Source organism: Gadus morhua, chromosome 4 (assembly GCF_902167405.1).
Source record: "Gadus morhua chromosome 4, gadMor3.0, whole genome shotgun sequence".
Classification (NCBI taxonomy): Eukaryota; Metazoa; Chordata; class Actinopteri; order Gadiformes; family Gadidae; genus Gadus; species Gadus morhua.
Genome location: NC_044051.1, coordinates 28,367,384 through 28,386,057, shown reverse-complemented (window position 1 = coordinate 28,386,057; position 18,674 = coordinate 28,367,384). Strand labels below are relative to the sequence as shown.

General features: G+C 47.8%; 1 protein-coding gene across 3 annotated transcripts in view; it reads left to right on the top strand.

Annotated features, from left to right (window-relative positions):
• The window catches only part of LOC115541590 (FERM, ARHGEF and pleckstrin domain-containing protein 1), a 132,541-nt gene that overhangs the window by 88,820 nt on the left and 25,047 nt on the right, over nt 1-18,674 (top strand). Inside the window, exons 8-16 of one of the 3 annotated variants that reach the window (XM_030353374.1) lie at nt 6,947-7,094; nt 7,590-7,685; nt 8,494-8,663; nt 9,286-9,354; nt 9,562-9,622; nt 9,719-9,932; nt 16,553-16,809; nt 17,418-17,504; nt 18,146-18,279. In XM_030353374.1, the coding sequence (XP_030209234.1) occupies nt 6,947-7,094; nt 7,590-7,685; nt 8,494-8,663; nt 9,286-9,354; nt 9,562-9,622; nt 9,719-9,932; nt 16,553-16,809; nt 17,418-17,504; nt 18,146-18,279 (1,236 nt within the window). Of the gene's footprint in view, nt 1-6,946; nt 7,095-7,589; nt 7,686-8,493; nt 8,664-9,285; nt 9,355-9,561; nt 9,623-9,718; nt 9,933-16,552; nt 16,810-17,414; nt 17,505-18,145; nt 18,280-18,674 lie in introns of all 3 variants that reach the window. The other 2 variants (XM_030353373.1, XM_030353372.1) reach the window with 2 other exon arrangements.

The following is an 18,674-nucleotide window of genomic DNA, read 5'->3' as shown; positions in this document are numbered from 1 at the left end:
TCGGACTCCAGCGCAGCCACGGCCGACAACTTTCTTTATTCTGGGTGGAAATAGTAACATAGTTACGCCATTAAATGCGTTTATGGAAACATTTTTAGCGAGAAATGTGCATTTTACTTTCGTAATGTTCGCTCGGTGAATGTGCAGGATGTTTGGTTTGATAGTTATGAAGAAGAGGGAACGCTCCGTTCACTTGCATGGACATGGACTCATCTAGGCGAGTGACGTATGCGCGTATTGCGCGTATGTGACCATTTTTGACACAAAATGGTCAAGCAACATTTTACGCGCGTATCTCGTGTAAAAATTACGCGAGATACGCGTCTGGTGTGGCCGCACCATAACACGCCGCTTTAACGCGTCTACGCGCCTAGGCCAATGGTTCCCTGTGCAAAAATGCGGATTTTCAACGCCAACGCAGGTGCAGTGTGGCCTTACCTTAACTCTTTCTCTCTGCCCCCCCTGCACCCATTACATATATACTGACTCCTGACTCCACCTGCACTATATTTGACTCCTTCTGACTGTTGTTGGAATAGTGTCGTGAGCTGGGTTTGCACAGCTCATTTTTTTACACCTGGATGGTGCCTTTTCAAATGCGTGTGCTAGGGATGTGCATTTCTGGCAAAAATACTATTCAATATTCGCTGAGAAGTATTTGAATAATATTTGAAAATCGGTCAATGAAGAACCCCCAACGCACGCACGCACCTCGGATACACGCACACACAATGACACAGGGAGAGGCTTTTATGATTTGTATGAAATCAATCTGTTTATTTCAACAACTGCGCCATCAACATTCAACATCAAAATTATTTCAACTTGGGCTTACGCAGATAGACCTACATGCGCCGTAAACGGATCGTGAGGGTACGGAGACGGCAAGGGCTGTGATTGGTCCTCTAAAAAATTCATTTACGGAGTCACTTTTCCAGTTTGACTTTGCACCTTAATTACTTTGTACATTGTTTACTTTGCACCTTAAGGACCAATAAAACACCAAATAAGATTTGAAAAGCTTTGGAAGTTTATTTACAACATTGCTTACATGGTTTGTAGTCAACCTATAAGATAGATCGGGCGGCGAATTGCATTGCGTATCCGATATCCCAATGGAGAGCTGCTGAGGGGTTTCCGTAGTTACCGAGTCGGATTACAGAGTCGGAGTAGTATACTTTGGCTAAACGGTCCGGGTGGAATTCCGACTTTAAGTTTTAAATCGCGCATCGCAAAACAAGCCTTTTCATTCACCATATTAACACTATGTACGCCACATTTACATACTGCGGTGCGTGAGTCCCTGCACCGTGACGGTTCGGTACAAATACGTGTACCGTTCCACCCCTTCCATATATATATATATATATATATATATATATATATATATATATATATATATATTAGTGCTGTCAAAATGAACGTTAATTTTGGAGATTAATTTAAATTTGCAACGCGTTAAAAAAAATTAACGCTGTTAACGCAGTTTTGCCACTTCCTGTGGCAGCTGAATCATAACCTCTGTTTGCGTGTGCAGCCAAACTACACAAAGCAAGCCGCCTCAGGGCTCCAGAGTGCGCCTAATTTGGGCGCACATGCGCCTAGAATTCGGGGCAGTGCGACCAAATATTTTATTTCGGCGCACCGGTGCGACTGAAAATTTATCTGGTATAATTATTATTATTAATTTTTTTACAGAGCAGTCTATTCATAATATTGTAATAACCACGGTAGAGGCAGTGAATGAAGTATTGATTTGACAGCGATTTATTAGACACCTAATAAACCGTTGGAACACGCAAGACCGGTAACAATAGAAACGCCGGTAAACAAACCCGCGAAGCCCAATCCAGGGGCCTGTACTACGAAGCTCGATTAGAGGGTTAGCGAGGTATGTTGAGCTGAAAGCCTGGGTTAGCTGTACCATGTAAGTCGATCTCTTTAAGCGTCGCTGTATCACCATGGTGACTTACGCTCGCAACCAAACCTGGTCGGGAGCAGCTTTTCAGCGAGTCTACCCGGAGATCGGCTACTTATATCGGCATGCCCAGCTTCCTAGCCCCTCCTCCGATAATGGCGTCACCATTTGTGGGTTTTGGACCTCGGCGCACTTATCGTACAGGCGTCTCTCCGGAGACAGAGGGTTTTTCGGGACAGAACCGATCCCTTGGCATTGTCTGACGATATTCATTATGAGAGATACAGATTCGGCATTTATTTAATGGTCAAGATATTATTAATCAATGGCGTAAATATCGACGGTGCAACCGGTGCAGCTGCCCGAATTCAACTACCATAGAAGTAGTTCATCTTTGACGTATCATCTCAGAGCAAAACACCCTGCGCTGCACGGCCCACAGTATGCAAAGAACAGTCACAGTTTCCCATCAGGACAGTGGGTTTGAAAGTGTTCTGGCACTTCAAGCATAGTCCATCAAACGCCCAGGAATTAAATGAGCAGCAACTTGCACACGGACATAAGCAAGAATCTCTTGCTCAGGACGTTGCAACAAGATGCAATTCCACCCTGGAGATGGTCAAGCGGAACCGGAGAAACAAGTCTCCACTGACCACTACACTGGCGCAGCAAAATAGCAAGGTTGCCATGGTGACTGAACAAGAGCTTGCCAAACTGCAAAAGCTTGAGGAACTACTTGAACCCGCCAGGTAAGTTATTTATTTATTTTTTGTGTGAGTATTTTTTTCTGTGTTATACAAATTGACTGACATGTTTAAAACATATTTTGCTTTCCATTGCAGATATATCACTGAACTGCTGGGGGGGGAGCAGTATGTCTCTTGTTCTGTAGTGTTGCCAGCCTACCGTCACTTGGTCAAAGTTATGGAGCCTTCAGACAATGATCCAATCTACTTTGTGCGGTTCAAGAAGGTCTTTACCACAGACCTAACTCAGCGGAAGAACAGCACCAACCTCACCTGGCTGAAGATTGCTACTGCCCTTGACCCCAGGTTTAAAGACCTGAAGTGTCTCCCCAAAGAAGAAAGGAGTGAAGTGTGGGATTCAGTACGTGGCCAGGTGACACGACAACCACCTGCTGTGACAACAGAGGAACCATCACCAAAGAAGAGGAAGATGTCCATCTTCTTGCTTGGTTCGTCTGATACGTCGGATGAAGAAGAGTCCATAGAGCATTGTCTGGACTGGACCGCTACAAAGCAGAGCCCAAAATGGAGATGGAGGGGGGTTAACTACAATGGTGGTCACAGAGAGAAGAAGCACATACCAAGCTGGCACCCATTGCACGCAAGTACTTGTCAACCCCTGCAACCACAGTGCCTTGTGAGAGGTTGTTCTCGCTCTCTGGCCACATCGTTCAAAAGAAGCAAGCTTCTTTGTCCCCTGATAATGTAAACAGACTGGTGTGCCTCAGTAACTGTAAAGAAGGACTAAGCCAAATTGTCTCTATGGCGTGAACATTTTTCAACATTCAGAACTTTCAGCAGTATCTTTCCTTGTTCTTTTTTTACAATAACTCATGCACCTTTTTAAAATTCAACTGACATTAGTATGGAACACATTTTTGTTGTTAATATATTACTGGCCGTTCATATAAGGCATTATCGCCCTCTGTACTTTAACATAGGCATGGGTAGTTTTTATTTCTGTTAGCGCCGCAGATATAAGAGAGATGCCTTTAAAGCTGAGTCAATGTTGATGAAATTTTGGAACATTTGTATTCACAGGAGAGAAATTGTATTCAAAAATTCAAGAAAGCTATTAAAATAAAAAGAATTGAATCTAAATATACTTTATTTTTGTTGATTCTACATTAATTCCATGATTTTACTCAAGTAAATATCTGTTACAAGCTTCGGTCTTTAGTAGAAAAATTAGATTAATTGAGATTAATTTATTGATTAATTAATCTGGAGTCAGATCAGAGCGCAGTGGACAAGAAGGTTCGGACACGAGCACCCCTTGTGGCTTCAGTCCCGGTTGTCAACACCACCGCCAACACAGGAAAGAAGTTGCCAATTCAGACAGAAACAAGGAAGTTATCTCCAGTGTTTGGAGGACACATAAACCTTGTGGTGGTTTTGTTGTTTTGGAACCCTCAATGCTATCCGCCATGTCTGCCGGCGTCTAATTTTTGTTCCTTAAACCTTAAAGGGTTCACCCGGTTTCTTAAATGGCTCATGTCATGCCACCAGGTGTGGGTGTGATTAGCTGATGCAAGCCATTTGGCACAAGGAATGTTTTTCATAGTGACATCACAAGTGGGCGTGTCCTCCCAGATGTATGAAGGATTGATGAGCAAAGTTTGAGCAACGTCCACTGGGTAGGCTGGTAGATTGATCTATCCAGCATACATCTAGGTGGACACGGCAACTTTTGATGTCACTATGAAAATCATTCCTTCCCAACGGTTTCTACTAGTTTATCACACCTACACCTGGTGACATGACATGAGCCCTTTAAGACCGCAGGTTAATTGTTGATATCGTCTATGTTGATGTAAATCAGCCGTGAATCTTTGTTCAGCTCTCCTGATCTCGTGGTTTAGACGCGCTGGGCAGTTGTCTCTCACTAACCCATCCTTTAAGGCATTTAGGGCATTTAGCATTAGAAGGACGCTTTTATCCAAAGCGACTTACTATAAATACATTTGTCAGAAGAAAGAGAAACGACAATATATCGCTGTCGGTACAATAAGGATGTTCATAGAACCAAGTGCCAAGCACTAACAATCGCCAGGTTAACCCATTCCCTGTATACAACAAAGATAGCTAAGATTAGACATTACACAATGCTAAGTACTATTTTTAAGTGCCAGGACGTGCATCATACAATAAGTGTAAGAAGTTGTTTTTTTAGGAGAGTAAGGGGTGAGAAGGGGTGTTGGGGGGGGGGGGGGGGGGGGTAAGGGAAGAGGCTATGTAGAGTCCAGGTGAATTCTGAACAAGTGTGTCTTGAGTCTCTGGTGGAAGCTGGTGAGCGTCTCTGCAGTCTTGACATCGGCAGGGAGCTCGTTCCACTATAATTCAAAATGGTGTGGAGCAATTCTCAGAGCTGTATCTTTTTTTTCTAACTCTGGAAGAACATATGAACTGCCCTGGCTAGGTCGATTTCTCCAATAGTGCCCATGAAACAACAAATCCACAAGTTTGGATTCTGTGTTTACGGACACAGGACTTAGAGACTGAGGTGCAGGGACAGTGGCTGTGTTGTCGGCAGTTTGAGGATTCTCAAGTTCAGAGCATATCAATAATTTGCGAGTGAAGGTATAGGAGGGAGTGTTCGTTACACTGATTGGAACCCAGCACAATCCTGCTGTGTCTCCAATCCACTGTGTGCTCACACACTCGGCGACCGAGACAGAGAGGCGGGCAGTAAGGACTCTTGAATGTTAAGTGTCCTGGTCGTGAGCACGGTGGTGGTTTCTGAATTGCATTGTGGATTTTGTCTGTTTCAATGGATTAGCTCAGTGGGGGAAAAAGTGAAAATCTGTGTTCTGTCGACGGCCTCGTGTGCATTCATACAACCGGGAACTGTAACTGATTGAAATGTTGGTCTGCACTCAGAATTCAGAATGCTCAAACCATCCAAAACACTGCTCCTATGCCCCCTCAGGATTGTAACCACATGCCGTAGTCTCGGGGATGAGCTATGAGGATGAGCAGTGGCGTTTAACACAGAATCTAAAGTTCAGTTTGGGGGCACTATTGGACAAAAATGCCTAGTTTGTGTGCAGTTATACCAGATTATTTGTTATTAGTTGTGTTTCAGCTATGGGAGCTGTTCCACACCCGTTAGGATGATAATGGATGTCAACATCAAGCTGACACTCTAATAATTTGCGATGAGAGTTCACCTAGACTCTGCATAGCCACCCCCTCCCACCCCTCACACACTTGTTGTACATTGTACGTCCTGGCCCTTAACGTTCGCACTTATTGTATGTCGTCGTACTTAGTTTTAGTACTTAGTTGTGTAGCGCCTTATCCTAGCTATCGTTGTTGTATACAGTGATTGGGTTACGACAGCGATATATTGTTGTTCTCCTTCTTCTTACAAACATACTTATTACTAAGTATGAAATGGTTGAGATAATCAACAGCAACCAGCCGCCCGTAGGGAGGTGTGGGCAGTGTTGTGGTTCCACCTGCCAACATTAGAGGGTTTTGCAGACGCTGGAGCACTCCATCTCTCTAATGGTGTCGCTCTAACCTTCCAGGTGTCCCAGTATGTCTCTGTGTGTTTGGTACTGTTAACACAGATCAGATCCGCTCACACATTGCGTTGATCTACGAACTAGCATCTGTAAAACCTTCTCCATCATTAGAAATACCTTGATATGGTCTTGACTATGCAAGTAAACACAATCCTTATTCCGTCCGTCCCCGCACACGGTTTTAACAATGTGTTCATTCAAGATACCACACACACACATCGTTCTTCAGACTCATCGATTCGACTGATTAATCGATCAATGACACCCAGCGGAAGCGGTCACAATGTAATCACCCCTCACGTGACATTGGATTGGTTGTAAACTGCGTGACCAAACCGGGTGGGGTGGTCAGAGGAATGGATTCAGTTGATCGCCTGAGGGGATACCGTTGATCAATGGCCGTCCAAAGGAAACATCCCCATACTGCCTTTAACAAGTGGTCATAAACGGTAGACACCATTACACCAAGAGCTTTGTTGTTCAGAGCAACCAATTGATTGACCAATCGCTGATCAATGAGAGATTTAGGGCGCCCCGGTTGCTCACCGGGTAGAGTGCGGATCATTAAGGGTCAGTCCTGACCGCAGCGGCCAGGTTCGATTCCTGCCCGAGGTCCGTTGCTGAATGTCCTCCCCTCTGTCCATACCCTCCTGTCTATCTCACTCTATCATAAAGAATAGAAATGCAAAAATAAATCTTAAAAAACTAAAAACAAAAATATATATTATCAATGAATATGCTCCCTCAACCAGCGGCCAGACGCCGGCCGAGTCGGACTACCAGCTGCTGGAGATCGCCCGTCGCCTGGAGATGTTCGGCATCCGGCAACACCCGGCCAAGGACCGAGAGGGCACCAAGCTCAGCCTGGCGGTGGCCCACACCGGAGTGCTGGTGTTTCAGGTGCGGAGGGGGTGTGTGTGTTTGTGTGTGTGACCTCGTTCACCTGGCGGCCATCTTGGTATTTTTGGATGGAGGAAGGCTTGTAGAATCTTCTGGGAAACCATGATTACTCAAAAGGGTTTTGGTTTTTGGTGGTGTTAAGAATGCATTTCCAGTGAGTTCTCGTTGTCACACTTAAAGATATTAGAAGGTGTCCCCAGCCGACGAACCAATATGGCTGCGAGGTGAATACGGTTTGTGGTCACACTGTTATTTCGGGCTGGATGGTGATGTGGTTACGGCTCTTTGTTTCTCAGACAGAAGGTTTTGGGTTTGATCCCCACTGTCGACTGTTATCACCCTTGAGCCCCTCACCCTGATCCTGTATGATGGGTTTCTGTTTTGCATCAGAAAATGGATAAAAATCTATTTCCATGCTAATTATCCGAGAGGAACCCTCCAGTAATCCAGTTGTTTAGATGTTGGGGTTCATGTTCTGCCCCTATGTCTGTACAGGGCTACACTAGGATCAACGCCTTCAACTGGTCAAAGATCCGCAAGCTGAGCTTCAAGCGCAAGAGGTTCCTCATCAAGTTGCGGTCGGACCCCGCTGTGAGTCCGCGCCTCCTTCTGTTCCCTCCCTTCCTGTTTCTTCACATTCATGCTGCTATTTGTTTATGGGCGGCATGTGTCGCAGGAGGTAAAGTGGGTTGGCTGGTAACCTGAAGGTTACTAGTTGAATACCCGGATCCTCCTTGCTGAGTGTCGAGGTGTCCCTGAGCAAGTCGCCTCACCCTCACTGCTCCTGCGAGCTGGCTGTCACCCTGCAAGGTTGACTCCCCCGTGTGTGAATGTGTGTATGAATGTTAGGCAATATTATACAGCGCTTTGAGTGGACACTGGTTAGGAAAGAGCTGTATAAATGCATTCCATTTAGCATTTTTACAGTACTTTGTATTTCTGACTTGAACCTTTGCCATTTATTTTTTGAATTGTATTTCCTTACTTCTCTGGCTGTGTGGTTGAGATTCGTCGTTAGGATTGATTTTTTTTTTTTTTACCGATTGCCGTCTCCGTCCGTTTGACAGTTTTTTGGAACAAACTCGTAAAGCTCAGCGTTTCACTCCTTTCCTTTCCCTCCCTGTTCCCTCCGCTCCCCCCTCCATCTCTCCATTCCACTCTCCTCCTCCCCTCCCTCCATCCCTCTTCCTCCATCTCTCCTTCTCCCTCCATCTCTCATCTCTCTGTCCTCCTCCCCTCCCTTCATCACTCCCTCCCACTCCCTTCCTTCCCTCTCTCCCTCATCTCTCCTTCTCCCTCCCTCCATCTCTCCATCCCTCTGTCCTTCTCCCACCTCATCCCCCCCTAACCTTCTTCTATATCCACCTCCCCCACCCACGGGTGCCCCCTTGTCCCCCAGCAGCAGAGCAACCACCACGACACGCTGGAGTTCTCCATGGCGAGCCGGGACTGCTGCAAGGTGTTCTGGAAGGTGTGTGTGGAGCACCACGCCTTCTTCAGGCTCTTTGAGGAGCCCAAGCCCAAACCCAAGCCCGTCCTCTTCACCCGCGGATCCTCCTTCAGATTCAGGTACACACACACACACAATTGGACACTCGCGCACACTCGTGCACATTCTCACTCACTCACGCTCACTCGCACACTCTCTCTCACACACACCCGCACACTCACTCACACACAAATGCACACACACACACAAAAATAAGTGTATGTGTAACATACAACCGAAGGCGTAAACCGAGTTGTAGTGGGATGAGGTTTGTGTGTGTGTGTGTGTGTTTTGTCTGCACTTGTTTCTCTCGTTTTAGTCTTTTTGTTTGTTTGTTGTTGACGCACGCTTCTATGGGCTGATATAGGTCCTATTAAGAGGACTCAAGGAGTCGTAGTGCTGTACAACCCTAAATGAACGTGAATATACCAGAACCTAGGCAATTAGAACTTTGTTTTGACATGCAGCATTATCTCACATGGTAACAATATCTCCCCATAATGACAAATCATTTCATTCATGATATAGAACTCTTATTACAAGATAATTGCAGTGAATCATATTTAATGCATTGTGACTTTTCTGTCATTTAAGCACATCATTCTCTGTTCATTTGAACTCATGTTTACTCCTTTCCCTAATAATATTTTGTCTGTGTTGTGTTTTATTTCTCTCAATGTCCTTTTTCCCTTGTGGTTTCAGCGGTCGGACCCAGAAGCAGATCATTGATTATGTGAAGGACTCGGAGTTCAAGAAGATCCCGTTTGAAAGGTGAAGTGGTGTCAGCGGTGGTGAAGCCCGTATTAAACCAGAGCTCAGCGTCTGTCTGGAAATCTTAACACAGAAATGGGACAGGGACAAAGTGACCAGAACAGTATCTAAAAATGTTTTGAATTCATCATTTTAGTAGGCAACTTTCTCTGCCTCCGGATTGGTCGGTCGGTCAATTAACCCTTTTCTGATTGCATTTGTCTCCAGAAAGCACAGTAAGATCATGTCCGGCCTGACCTCGTCCTTCCGTTCCCAAGTGACAACAGAGGTACGTCGTTACACCATGCCCATCATCCAGTCATCCTCCACGTCCTCGAGTGTTTATTAACTTAGTGACCGCCTCTCTTTACCCCCTGCTGTGCAGAGGGTCATGTCCATCCCCCTGGCGGACCAGACTGACACCTCCTCCTTCAGGGCGGACCACTGGGGCGACCCCAATGGACCCCCAGACACGGCCGTCACCAACGGCTTCCTGGATGCCCCCGGCTCGGACCCGATGGCACGCTCGCGACAGACCCGCCTCCATGCGGCAGCGGTGGGCTCCGTTCCGGCGGGCGACCAGCACCTCCTCAACCCAGGTTCAGCGGGCAGGGCCAACAAAGGCAGCACCTCTTCCATCCCTTACATAGACTGCAGCGATGTAGACAGCGAGCAGGACGCGGCCCGGGGCCACCGGGTGGCGGCGGCCGCGGGGCCCCGGGGCCGAGGCCACGCACATGACAGCAATGGGGAGGAGGTGGGGTCTCCATATCGGCAGGGCAATAACAGTTTTGTGGGCTCGGGGAACAGCGGTGGGGTTCCGGGTCTGGGTCTGGGCCGGGGGTTGTTCGGTGTGGTGAACGGGTTTCACCACTCCAACCCACAGGGGCTGCAGCTTGCGCAGCAGCAGCACAGGCAGGTTATGATGGGGCTGCAGGTGCAGCAGCAGCAGCAGCCACAAAGCATGCTGGATAACAGGGGCAGGTTGGTGGAGGGTTCACCGCAGGGCAGGTTCAACGTGAGCCAGGCGGGGCCAGGCCTGGACGAGGTGGAGCAGAGGTGTTTCCAGGGCCAGCCGCCCCTCCACAGCACCCTGCTGGAGGAGATCCTCCAGGGCCGCGGCGCGCTGGGCCGGGCCCATGCGGGGGGCCGTCCCCTGGGGACCGGGACCCAGAGCCAGTGCTCCAGCCCGGTGCTCAACAGCTTCCACCACAAGACCAACTCGCTGAGCTACGGCGATGGGGTGGTTAACAGCAACCAGCCGACCAGCCCGCGCTGGGACGACGGCGGGCATTACTTTAGCAAGCGCCCGGGCGGGGCAGGCGGGGCCGACCCCCCGCCTGCCCCGCCCCTCATGCCGCTCTCGCCGTCAGCGTTGGGACAGTACGGCAGCTACTCCCCCATCGTGGCCCACCGCACACCCGCCCACCTGGCGCAGCGGCCGCCCAACGACAATGGCGCCCGCAACCGCTCCGACACGGACCCCTTCATCCTGAGCTCCAACTCAACCGCCCCGTCCCGCCAGCACGACTCGCTGGGCGCCGGCATCAGGGGCACGTCCACTCCCAACCCCGCGCCTGCCTCCGCCCCCACGGAGCGCCGGGGACTGGTCGCCAACGGTAACCACTCACCGGCGAGCGCCAAGCTGATGGTCTCGGGGAAGGCCCGGCCCAACTCGGCGCAGCGGCTGTACGGGCGCCGGGGAAAGCCCGAGGGTGACGCCTCCGGCAACAACAACCACCACCAGAACAACCTGAACCAGCCGCCGGTGCAGATGATAGACGGGTCCACCAGCAGCGGCACGGACACCAGCGACACGGAGTCAGACACGGGCAGCGGCGTCGGCTGTGGCTACGGCCAGCCGCTGATGTACGGCAACCCAGCTGCCGTGCATTCTGGGAACGCCAACAATGCGGGGAAGGGGTCGCCGCTGAACCAGAGCAAGTTCTCCTTCGGGAGCCTCCAGCTGGAGGAAGGGGAGGGGGTTGAGGATGAAGAGGAGGAGGAGGAGGAGGAGGAGGAGGGGTGTTATCGCTTCACCGAGGAGGAGGTCGGAGGGCGTGTCTTCAGCTGCTGAGGGGCTCAAGAGGCGCCCGGCGTGTGATGGCGGAGACGAGGCCTTATGGGGGAAAATTAGATGTTTCTTGGACACAGTAACAGGGACGGAGAATTGTGTAGAGTCTTTTTTTGGAGTGCAAAGGACATTGTATTCATGGCAACTCTTAAACATGTTGGCCTTTTGAGCGACTCCGGGGCTTTGGGAACCTTAGAGGCCCACCCTACTTTGAGGTGAAAACAGGAGTCGGCGCCCCAGGACCTTTTAAAATGGTTCTCCAACCCACGGCTTCTGCTGCTGGTTCTATTGAGGACACAGGAAGAGCTGACTGGTCTGAGGTCAGCTTGGCTGTTTGAGGACGGTTGTGTTGGGCTGAGGAGATGAAAGGGCCAAAGGAAATCTGGTCCGGAGAACGTTTGTTTGAGGCACAGGAGTCTGTCTGTAGAGAAGAGCTTCTTTTTTTTTTTTTTTTTACAAAGTGCCATAACTTTGTTCTGTATGTACAGTAGTAGAGCTGAGTTAACTATATGGTGTCAGACGGTTTGCCGTGGGATTTGAAATGCTGTTTTGTTTGGAGTTGTGATACTGTGGGGATTCATGGATATGGTTGACTCAAGGAGTTCAACAGAGGGAATGCCATTGGTCAATAGGCCAGTAAATAGGTTGTGGGGTCCTGTCCGAAGTTGGTCTTCTGAACCGTCAGACCACTGTGTGTTGTAGTGCGTGAGGTGAATCGTCATTTCTAATCTTGTATCTTTTGTATAATCTTTTGTTATTAAGCGGCTGTTTATTCAATAGAAAGAGACTCTATGTCCACAATGGCTTTGTCACATAGGTCTTGAGAGACGTCTACCGCTGAACTAGATGCTCTGTGGGAAGAAATTGATACGCCAGACTCGCTTTGTGTCGTAGTTTGTTGGATTTTCCTACGAGGAATTCATTTATTGGATCGATTTACGTCCCGGTTCTAAGTTATTCCAACAAGGCGTGATGTTGCAGCTGCTGACCACTCTGCCTTCTCTCGTGGTCATTCGAAGAGTTCCCTCTCCTCTTCCCCAGCACTTTTGAACCTTCATTCCTTGACACCGGGTGTAGGAATACACTGTGCTCCTGTCTTGTCCGGTGGTTTGGACGAAAACCTTTTCAACCAGAGAAAGCGAGCTTGTAAAGGCCCTGTTCCTGCCGTTTGGGATCGGAAGAAATATGTTGTCTCAGGCGCGGCTCTGTAGCACAGTGTTGACGTCCCAGCAGCCTCTGCTGGGGCGCTGGGTGTAGTTGTGTCGTGTGGTTGAGGTCGTTGGTGCCGGCTACTGTTCAGTCTTCGTTTTCCCGGTTGTTTCCACGCTCGCTCTCTCTACATAGCTCGCTCTCCCTCTCTCGCTCTTTCTCTCTGTTCTCACACTGAGAGAGACCATCAACAGGAATTGTTATCCCAGATGTCACCACTGCATCCCCGCAGCTCCTCTGTGTGGCTAGGACCAAACACACGAACACGCACACACCAAACCCGAACTCCCCCAGGCGTTCCATGGGTGCTGAGCATTTTGTTTTGCTTGACTTTAGCTTCTTCCATCCGCATTGCTGTCATTTGCCTCGGCTGCCTGCTGCCCACTGTCACGCTCGCGACCCACCGACGCGGGTCTGGGGCCGGGGCTGGGGCCAGGGACTCCGGCAGAGTCTGGACCAGATTTCATTGAATTTGGGACCAGATTTGTTTGAATTTGGGACCAGACTGTTTTAGATCTTTTTATGGCGATGTGTTGAGTTAACTAGTGATAAAGGCCAACGTTGTTTCAAGCCCCACCCTTATATCTCTGATTCCTACAAAAAAGTGAATCTTGCACACATCATAATGCAGGAATTTCAGGATATCATTTTGTAGCAAGGTTTTGTACGATTTTCCACTTGTGATTCTACAGCGTTTTCTCCAGCAGAATTACAAAATACCCTTCTTTATTGTGGAAGGCATATATGAGGATTTCTCTGAAAATATTTTCTACATTTTTATAGGGTGATTAATCACATGTCATACTTTTCTTGTGTCGTTTTACTATTTTTAAGAAAAATTCACACCTTTTCCTCCTTGAATAGACCGCACTGTCTGATAAACAAAATGTCGATTCAGCACGGTGCCTATTTGGAAACACTCACCTCCCCATTCTATGTATGGTGTTTATTTTATTTTGCTCCAAATCAATGTCTGACCCTTGAACTGCTGTCTCCTGTCCCTCTGTCACTGTTCTGTCACTGCTCTGTCACTGCTCTGTCACTGCTCTGTCACTGCTCTGTCACTGCTCGGTCACTGCTCGGTCACTGCTCTGTCACGTCTGTCTGGGTTTCCTCTCTCCCGCTGCTTCTTTCAACACGGCTGAAAATTGTTCCATGAGTTTTGAAAAATGCGTGGTGCAAAATATTCTTTCCCCACTTTTTATGTTTACCGTCAATTCCACGGCATTTTCTGTAAAGCTTTGAAGTCCCAACACCATTTTGGATTGAGATAGGCTAACCCCGTTCTCACACCTCACAACACGATTTTTTGTAATCTTTTACCCACGGAACCTCGTATTTTTCACAACCATGCCTTTTTGTCTCACTGTACACATGGACCGACCGGGGCGGACTCACAGCCAACATCTGAATAAAGTTTTAATATTAACCAGAATGTTCTAGGTGGGTGGGAGGATGTTGTATCAAGGCAAAGCAAAGTGTAGCTCAATCAGCGAAACTGAGCGGAATACGTTTCTACAAACGTTTTCCGTGTGATATCTGGCGTTTGGTGTCTGAAAGTGTGCATGTCGAATATTGCGAGAGGCGGGGACACCGTACTGTTGGCAGGCATGTGCGTGCACACGTGTTTGAGCATTGGCTTAGAGTCTGCCCCGAGTTCCTATTCACTGTCTGCTACCAAAAGCAAGGCCAGATATATGGTGTTTCTTAAAACTATGTACATATTACAACGAAGATTGTGAATTTCTCATGCAATTTCATATTGTTATTTGTATGGACGTTAATCAGAGATCTTTATCTAGATTAATTTGATAATATTTTCTGATAGTGTTTCAGCGATCCTAACTTTGTACAATGCTAAACAAGGTTTGATTGTATTTCTGGCTGCTGGATTTTGTTATCTGTGTAGGGACGTGAAACAGGCAGAAGTGCTATTGAGATATATACATCTATATATAGATATATATAATGTTTTTTACGAGGTACATGCTAGTACAAATAGCACAGCGCAAGCTAACTTTATGCAACGTTTTAGATGTAGCGCGCTAACAATATACGTTTTAAAACCACCAATAACCACTGCAAACCTGGTACTTTTTACCTTTCCTGACACCCTTGCATTGTTCAATGTTGGAGAATTCTGCATTGCAATCTTATTTGGTGTTCTTTTATTCACAAATGTCCTTTTTCTAATCAAAACAATCTCCCGTTGAAACTCACCCCCTGAAGCACTGTTGACTTTGTAACACTGTACACTGTATCCCTCTGTCTACACCGCTCTGCTCTTTGTATCTCTGCAACGAACTCGCATCACTTGAACGGTCTCACTGTCCACGTCTTGAGTCTCTGCTGTGTTTTTATTTTTGTTTTGGAATGAGTTCTTCCCCCGGTGACCTCTCCTTAACCACCTGTAACCTGTGCTGCGCTGCACTAGAGTCAATAAAATAAGGGCCTAAGCTCCAAGACAAGGGACTGTGTAGCTTTTGTGTAGACCAGAGAGAATACGTGCCGCACACACTCACAAGCACACCTACAGGCATGCACGCACACACTGTAGTCTGGCAAGAATATATGCCTTACACATGCATGCACATGCACTGACACACAGTGTAGACTAGAGAATATTTGCTTTACGCAAACATTCACACACGCACACACGCACACTTTATCAAACACAGCCACACTCTCAAACACAGCCACACTCTCAAACACAGCCACACGCTCAAACACAGCCACACTCACACTTGCACACCCCAATATACTCCTTTGTGACGTGCACCTAGAAAGTGAAAAGTGACTATTGTACACACACGTACGCCCCACACACGCACGCACACACGCGGCCAACACACAAGCACACATGCCACACACACACACACACACACACACACACACACACACACACACACACACACACACACACACACACACCTGTGCTTACTGTGTAGTAGTGTATCATTTTGTAGTTTCAGTCTGTCAGTGATTGTGTTGTCATAGTGGCCCAGCCCTTATAGTGTTGTGGTTGTGTTTGTTGTTGTGGTGTTGCGTTGTGTAGTCTTCATGGTAGTGGACACTAGCTCCTGCTTTGTGTGTAGAGTAGATCGATTCGATGTGTTGCTGTTGTTTTTTATTTTGTGAACACTCGTTGGTCCCAGATCTGGACTGGTTGCCATGGTAACGCTCCAGTGTGGTCAGTGGACTCTCGGTGGGAAACACCCGGGCAAGTATGCTGGTCGAGTCGTAGCGCCGGGGAACTAGCTAGTCCCGCCTGTCGTAGTCTTTCCGTCTGTTTTTTTTGTAGTTCTCTAGTCGTAGTGGTCGTAGTTTGCAATCCTCCCGATCACATTTCCTTCTGGGGGGGGAATTGATCGTAAGATCATTGATTAACTTTGTGTTCATCAACAAGACATTTCATTGATTACGTAGACGACTTAATAACAATCTGTTACTTACTAATACATGACTAACACAATCAACCCATTCATGAACCGCCCATTCTGTGTTTAGAAGTTGTACAATTCTGAAATGCATTCATATGTAACGACGAGGCAGTCATTAACGACTGTAATTCTTAGTTCATACTCATTATATGTATTTAAGTGAACACTTATTCACACTTTATTTGAGCAGAGGTAGGAATAACCTTGCGTCTGATGTTATTCAAACATGGGATAGTGCGTTTATCATGAACTCTTCTTCTGACAAATGTACTTATTGTAAGTCGCTTTGGATAAAACCGTCTGCTAAATGCCCTAAATGTAAAGTCGACTACGCATGAATGCATTCTTGTTAAAACACGAAAGTCATTTTGGATCGTACCTCTGAGCTCTCTCAGCCCTTATCAAAGGTCATCCCTTAGTATTCATCATCTGAGATGTTCTGCTTGGTTTGAGATCCAGTCCTCAGTGTGTTGTTCCTCTCCTCTCCTTCCTCCAGACGGTCCCGGTTCCCCGGACCTCCCGACCACCACGCCCTCTCCCAAGCCCCCTGTCTCCCCCGACGACGGCGTGGTCACCGGGCAGACAGCCCTGACAGTTGCGGCTGCGGGGGTGGTGCCGCCCGTCGTGCCCTTGACCACGGAGCTGTGCGTGAGTACGAGTCCCGTGGATCCACTGCCCTCACCGCTTACCAGCCCCCTGCTGATGGAGGCGGGCTACGTGCGCACGGACGACGAAGACGAGGCCAGGAGAAAGGTGGGTGTCTCCTGAGGGTGTGAGGTGGAGGTGGGGAGATGAGAAGGTGGGGGTGAAGTGAGGGTGTGAGGTCGAGGTGGGGCGATAGAAAGGTAGGGGTCACCTGAGTGTGAGGGTTTGGGGCGATGTTTCTAAAAGCACCTTACGGCTGGGTGTAAAGATGATGAATCAATCAACTTCTCCGGTGTACAGCAGAGAATGTGAGCTTTATCATACTCTTAAATGATGTACACAATTCTGCCGTGTGTCCATCTAGGATAATCTAACAATTCAGTTGGATGTTTGAAAAAGTTTATCAAGTTCATGGTTATAGATCAGTGCCATTGGTTATAGATTATACATTACTTATTTTGGGGATGTTATAGCCATAGATCTGTACTATTGGCTATGTTATAGATAATGGATTGGTACTATTGAGAACATTATAAATTATAGATCACTACTATCGTAGTTGTGATAGCCTATAGAGCATTGCTATTGGGGATGTTATAGATTATAGATTACTACTGAAGTGGATGTTATAGACTGTAGATCAGTGCTATTGGAGACGTTTTGAATGCTGGATGAAGAAGCAGAGAGTGATGTGTTTCTCTCTGTGTGTCCAGAAGTTCCCAACAGACAAAGCCTACTTCCTGGCCAAGGAGCTACTGACCACCGAGCGCACCTACCTCAAAGACCTGCACGTCGTCACCACGGTGAGGAACACACAGGACCCCACCCGCCCTGCTACCTGCTGAGGTCATCGCACTATGTTAATTTAAGAACCCTCTCTTTAGGCTCCCAGTATCATTAATCTCTCTCTCTCTTCTCTCTTCTCTCTCTCTTCTCTCTCATTTTTTCTTTTTTTTTTCCCCCTGGTCTCTCTCTCCAGCTGTGTTGTTCTATGCTAATGCTTTGATGTGGTGGTAGGTTTGCGGTTGCTCTTTAAAGAACCAAACTCTCTGTGTTCCCTCTGTGGTACCTCACTCCTGTCAGCCTGCTTCACTATCTGACTCTCTGTCTGTTTCACTATTTGTCTGTCTTATTCTCTGCCAAATCTATCTGGCTCTATCTATCATATTCACTGTGTGTGTGCCCTACTCTCACATTCTGAGAAACAGCCGCCTGACTCTGGTGTGTGGGTTGAATTTATCACCCCACTGCCATGGTGTTATTGAACGTCTGTCCTTGGGGCTTCAAACGTGTGTGTGAGTGGTCCTGGTACAAACAAATGGCAGTGTGTGTGTTGTGAATTAATGTGTGTGGTAATCCCCTAAACACACACAGCTTTAAGTTAAAGCTGTCTAAACGTGTGTTTAACGTGTGTATTGACCCTGCGTCCGGCCGGTTCTACCAGTCGTTCCAGGAGGCAGTGGGGAAGGAGGAGGTGCTGCCGGAGAACGTGAGGAACCTCCTTGCCGCCAACTATGAGCCGCTCCTCAAGTTCCACCAGGGCTTCCTCCGCGAGGTGGAGCAGCGGCTCGCTCAGTGGTCAGTGCCCTCAGACACACCTCTACCCTGTTACGACCTTAATAATGTTCTCAGTAAGGCCCTCAGACCTCGTCCCTGTTAGGACCTTAATGATCTCAGTAAGGCCCTCAGACCTCGTCCCTGTTAGGACCTTAAAGGTTGGGTATGGGATTTGCGAAACGGCAGCAGATTTTGAAAATACACAACTCAAATGGTCCTACCCACTGTCCTTCAACTCTGACTCTGACTCCACCCATTCCAAGTACATGGACGCGTAATCATGCACGAGCGAACACAGGTGCGTGAGAGCGAACCATTAGCTAGTTAGCTAGCTCCAGTAGCTACCGCAGGATAACAACAAACAGAAGCTCACTCTGGGTCACGAGCTTTAAGTACGTGCTTGAAGGGGTCACGCG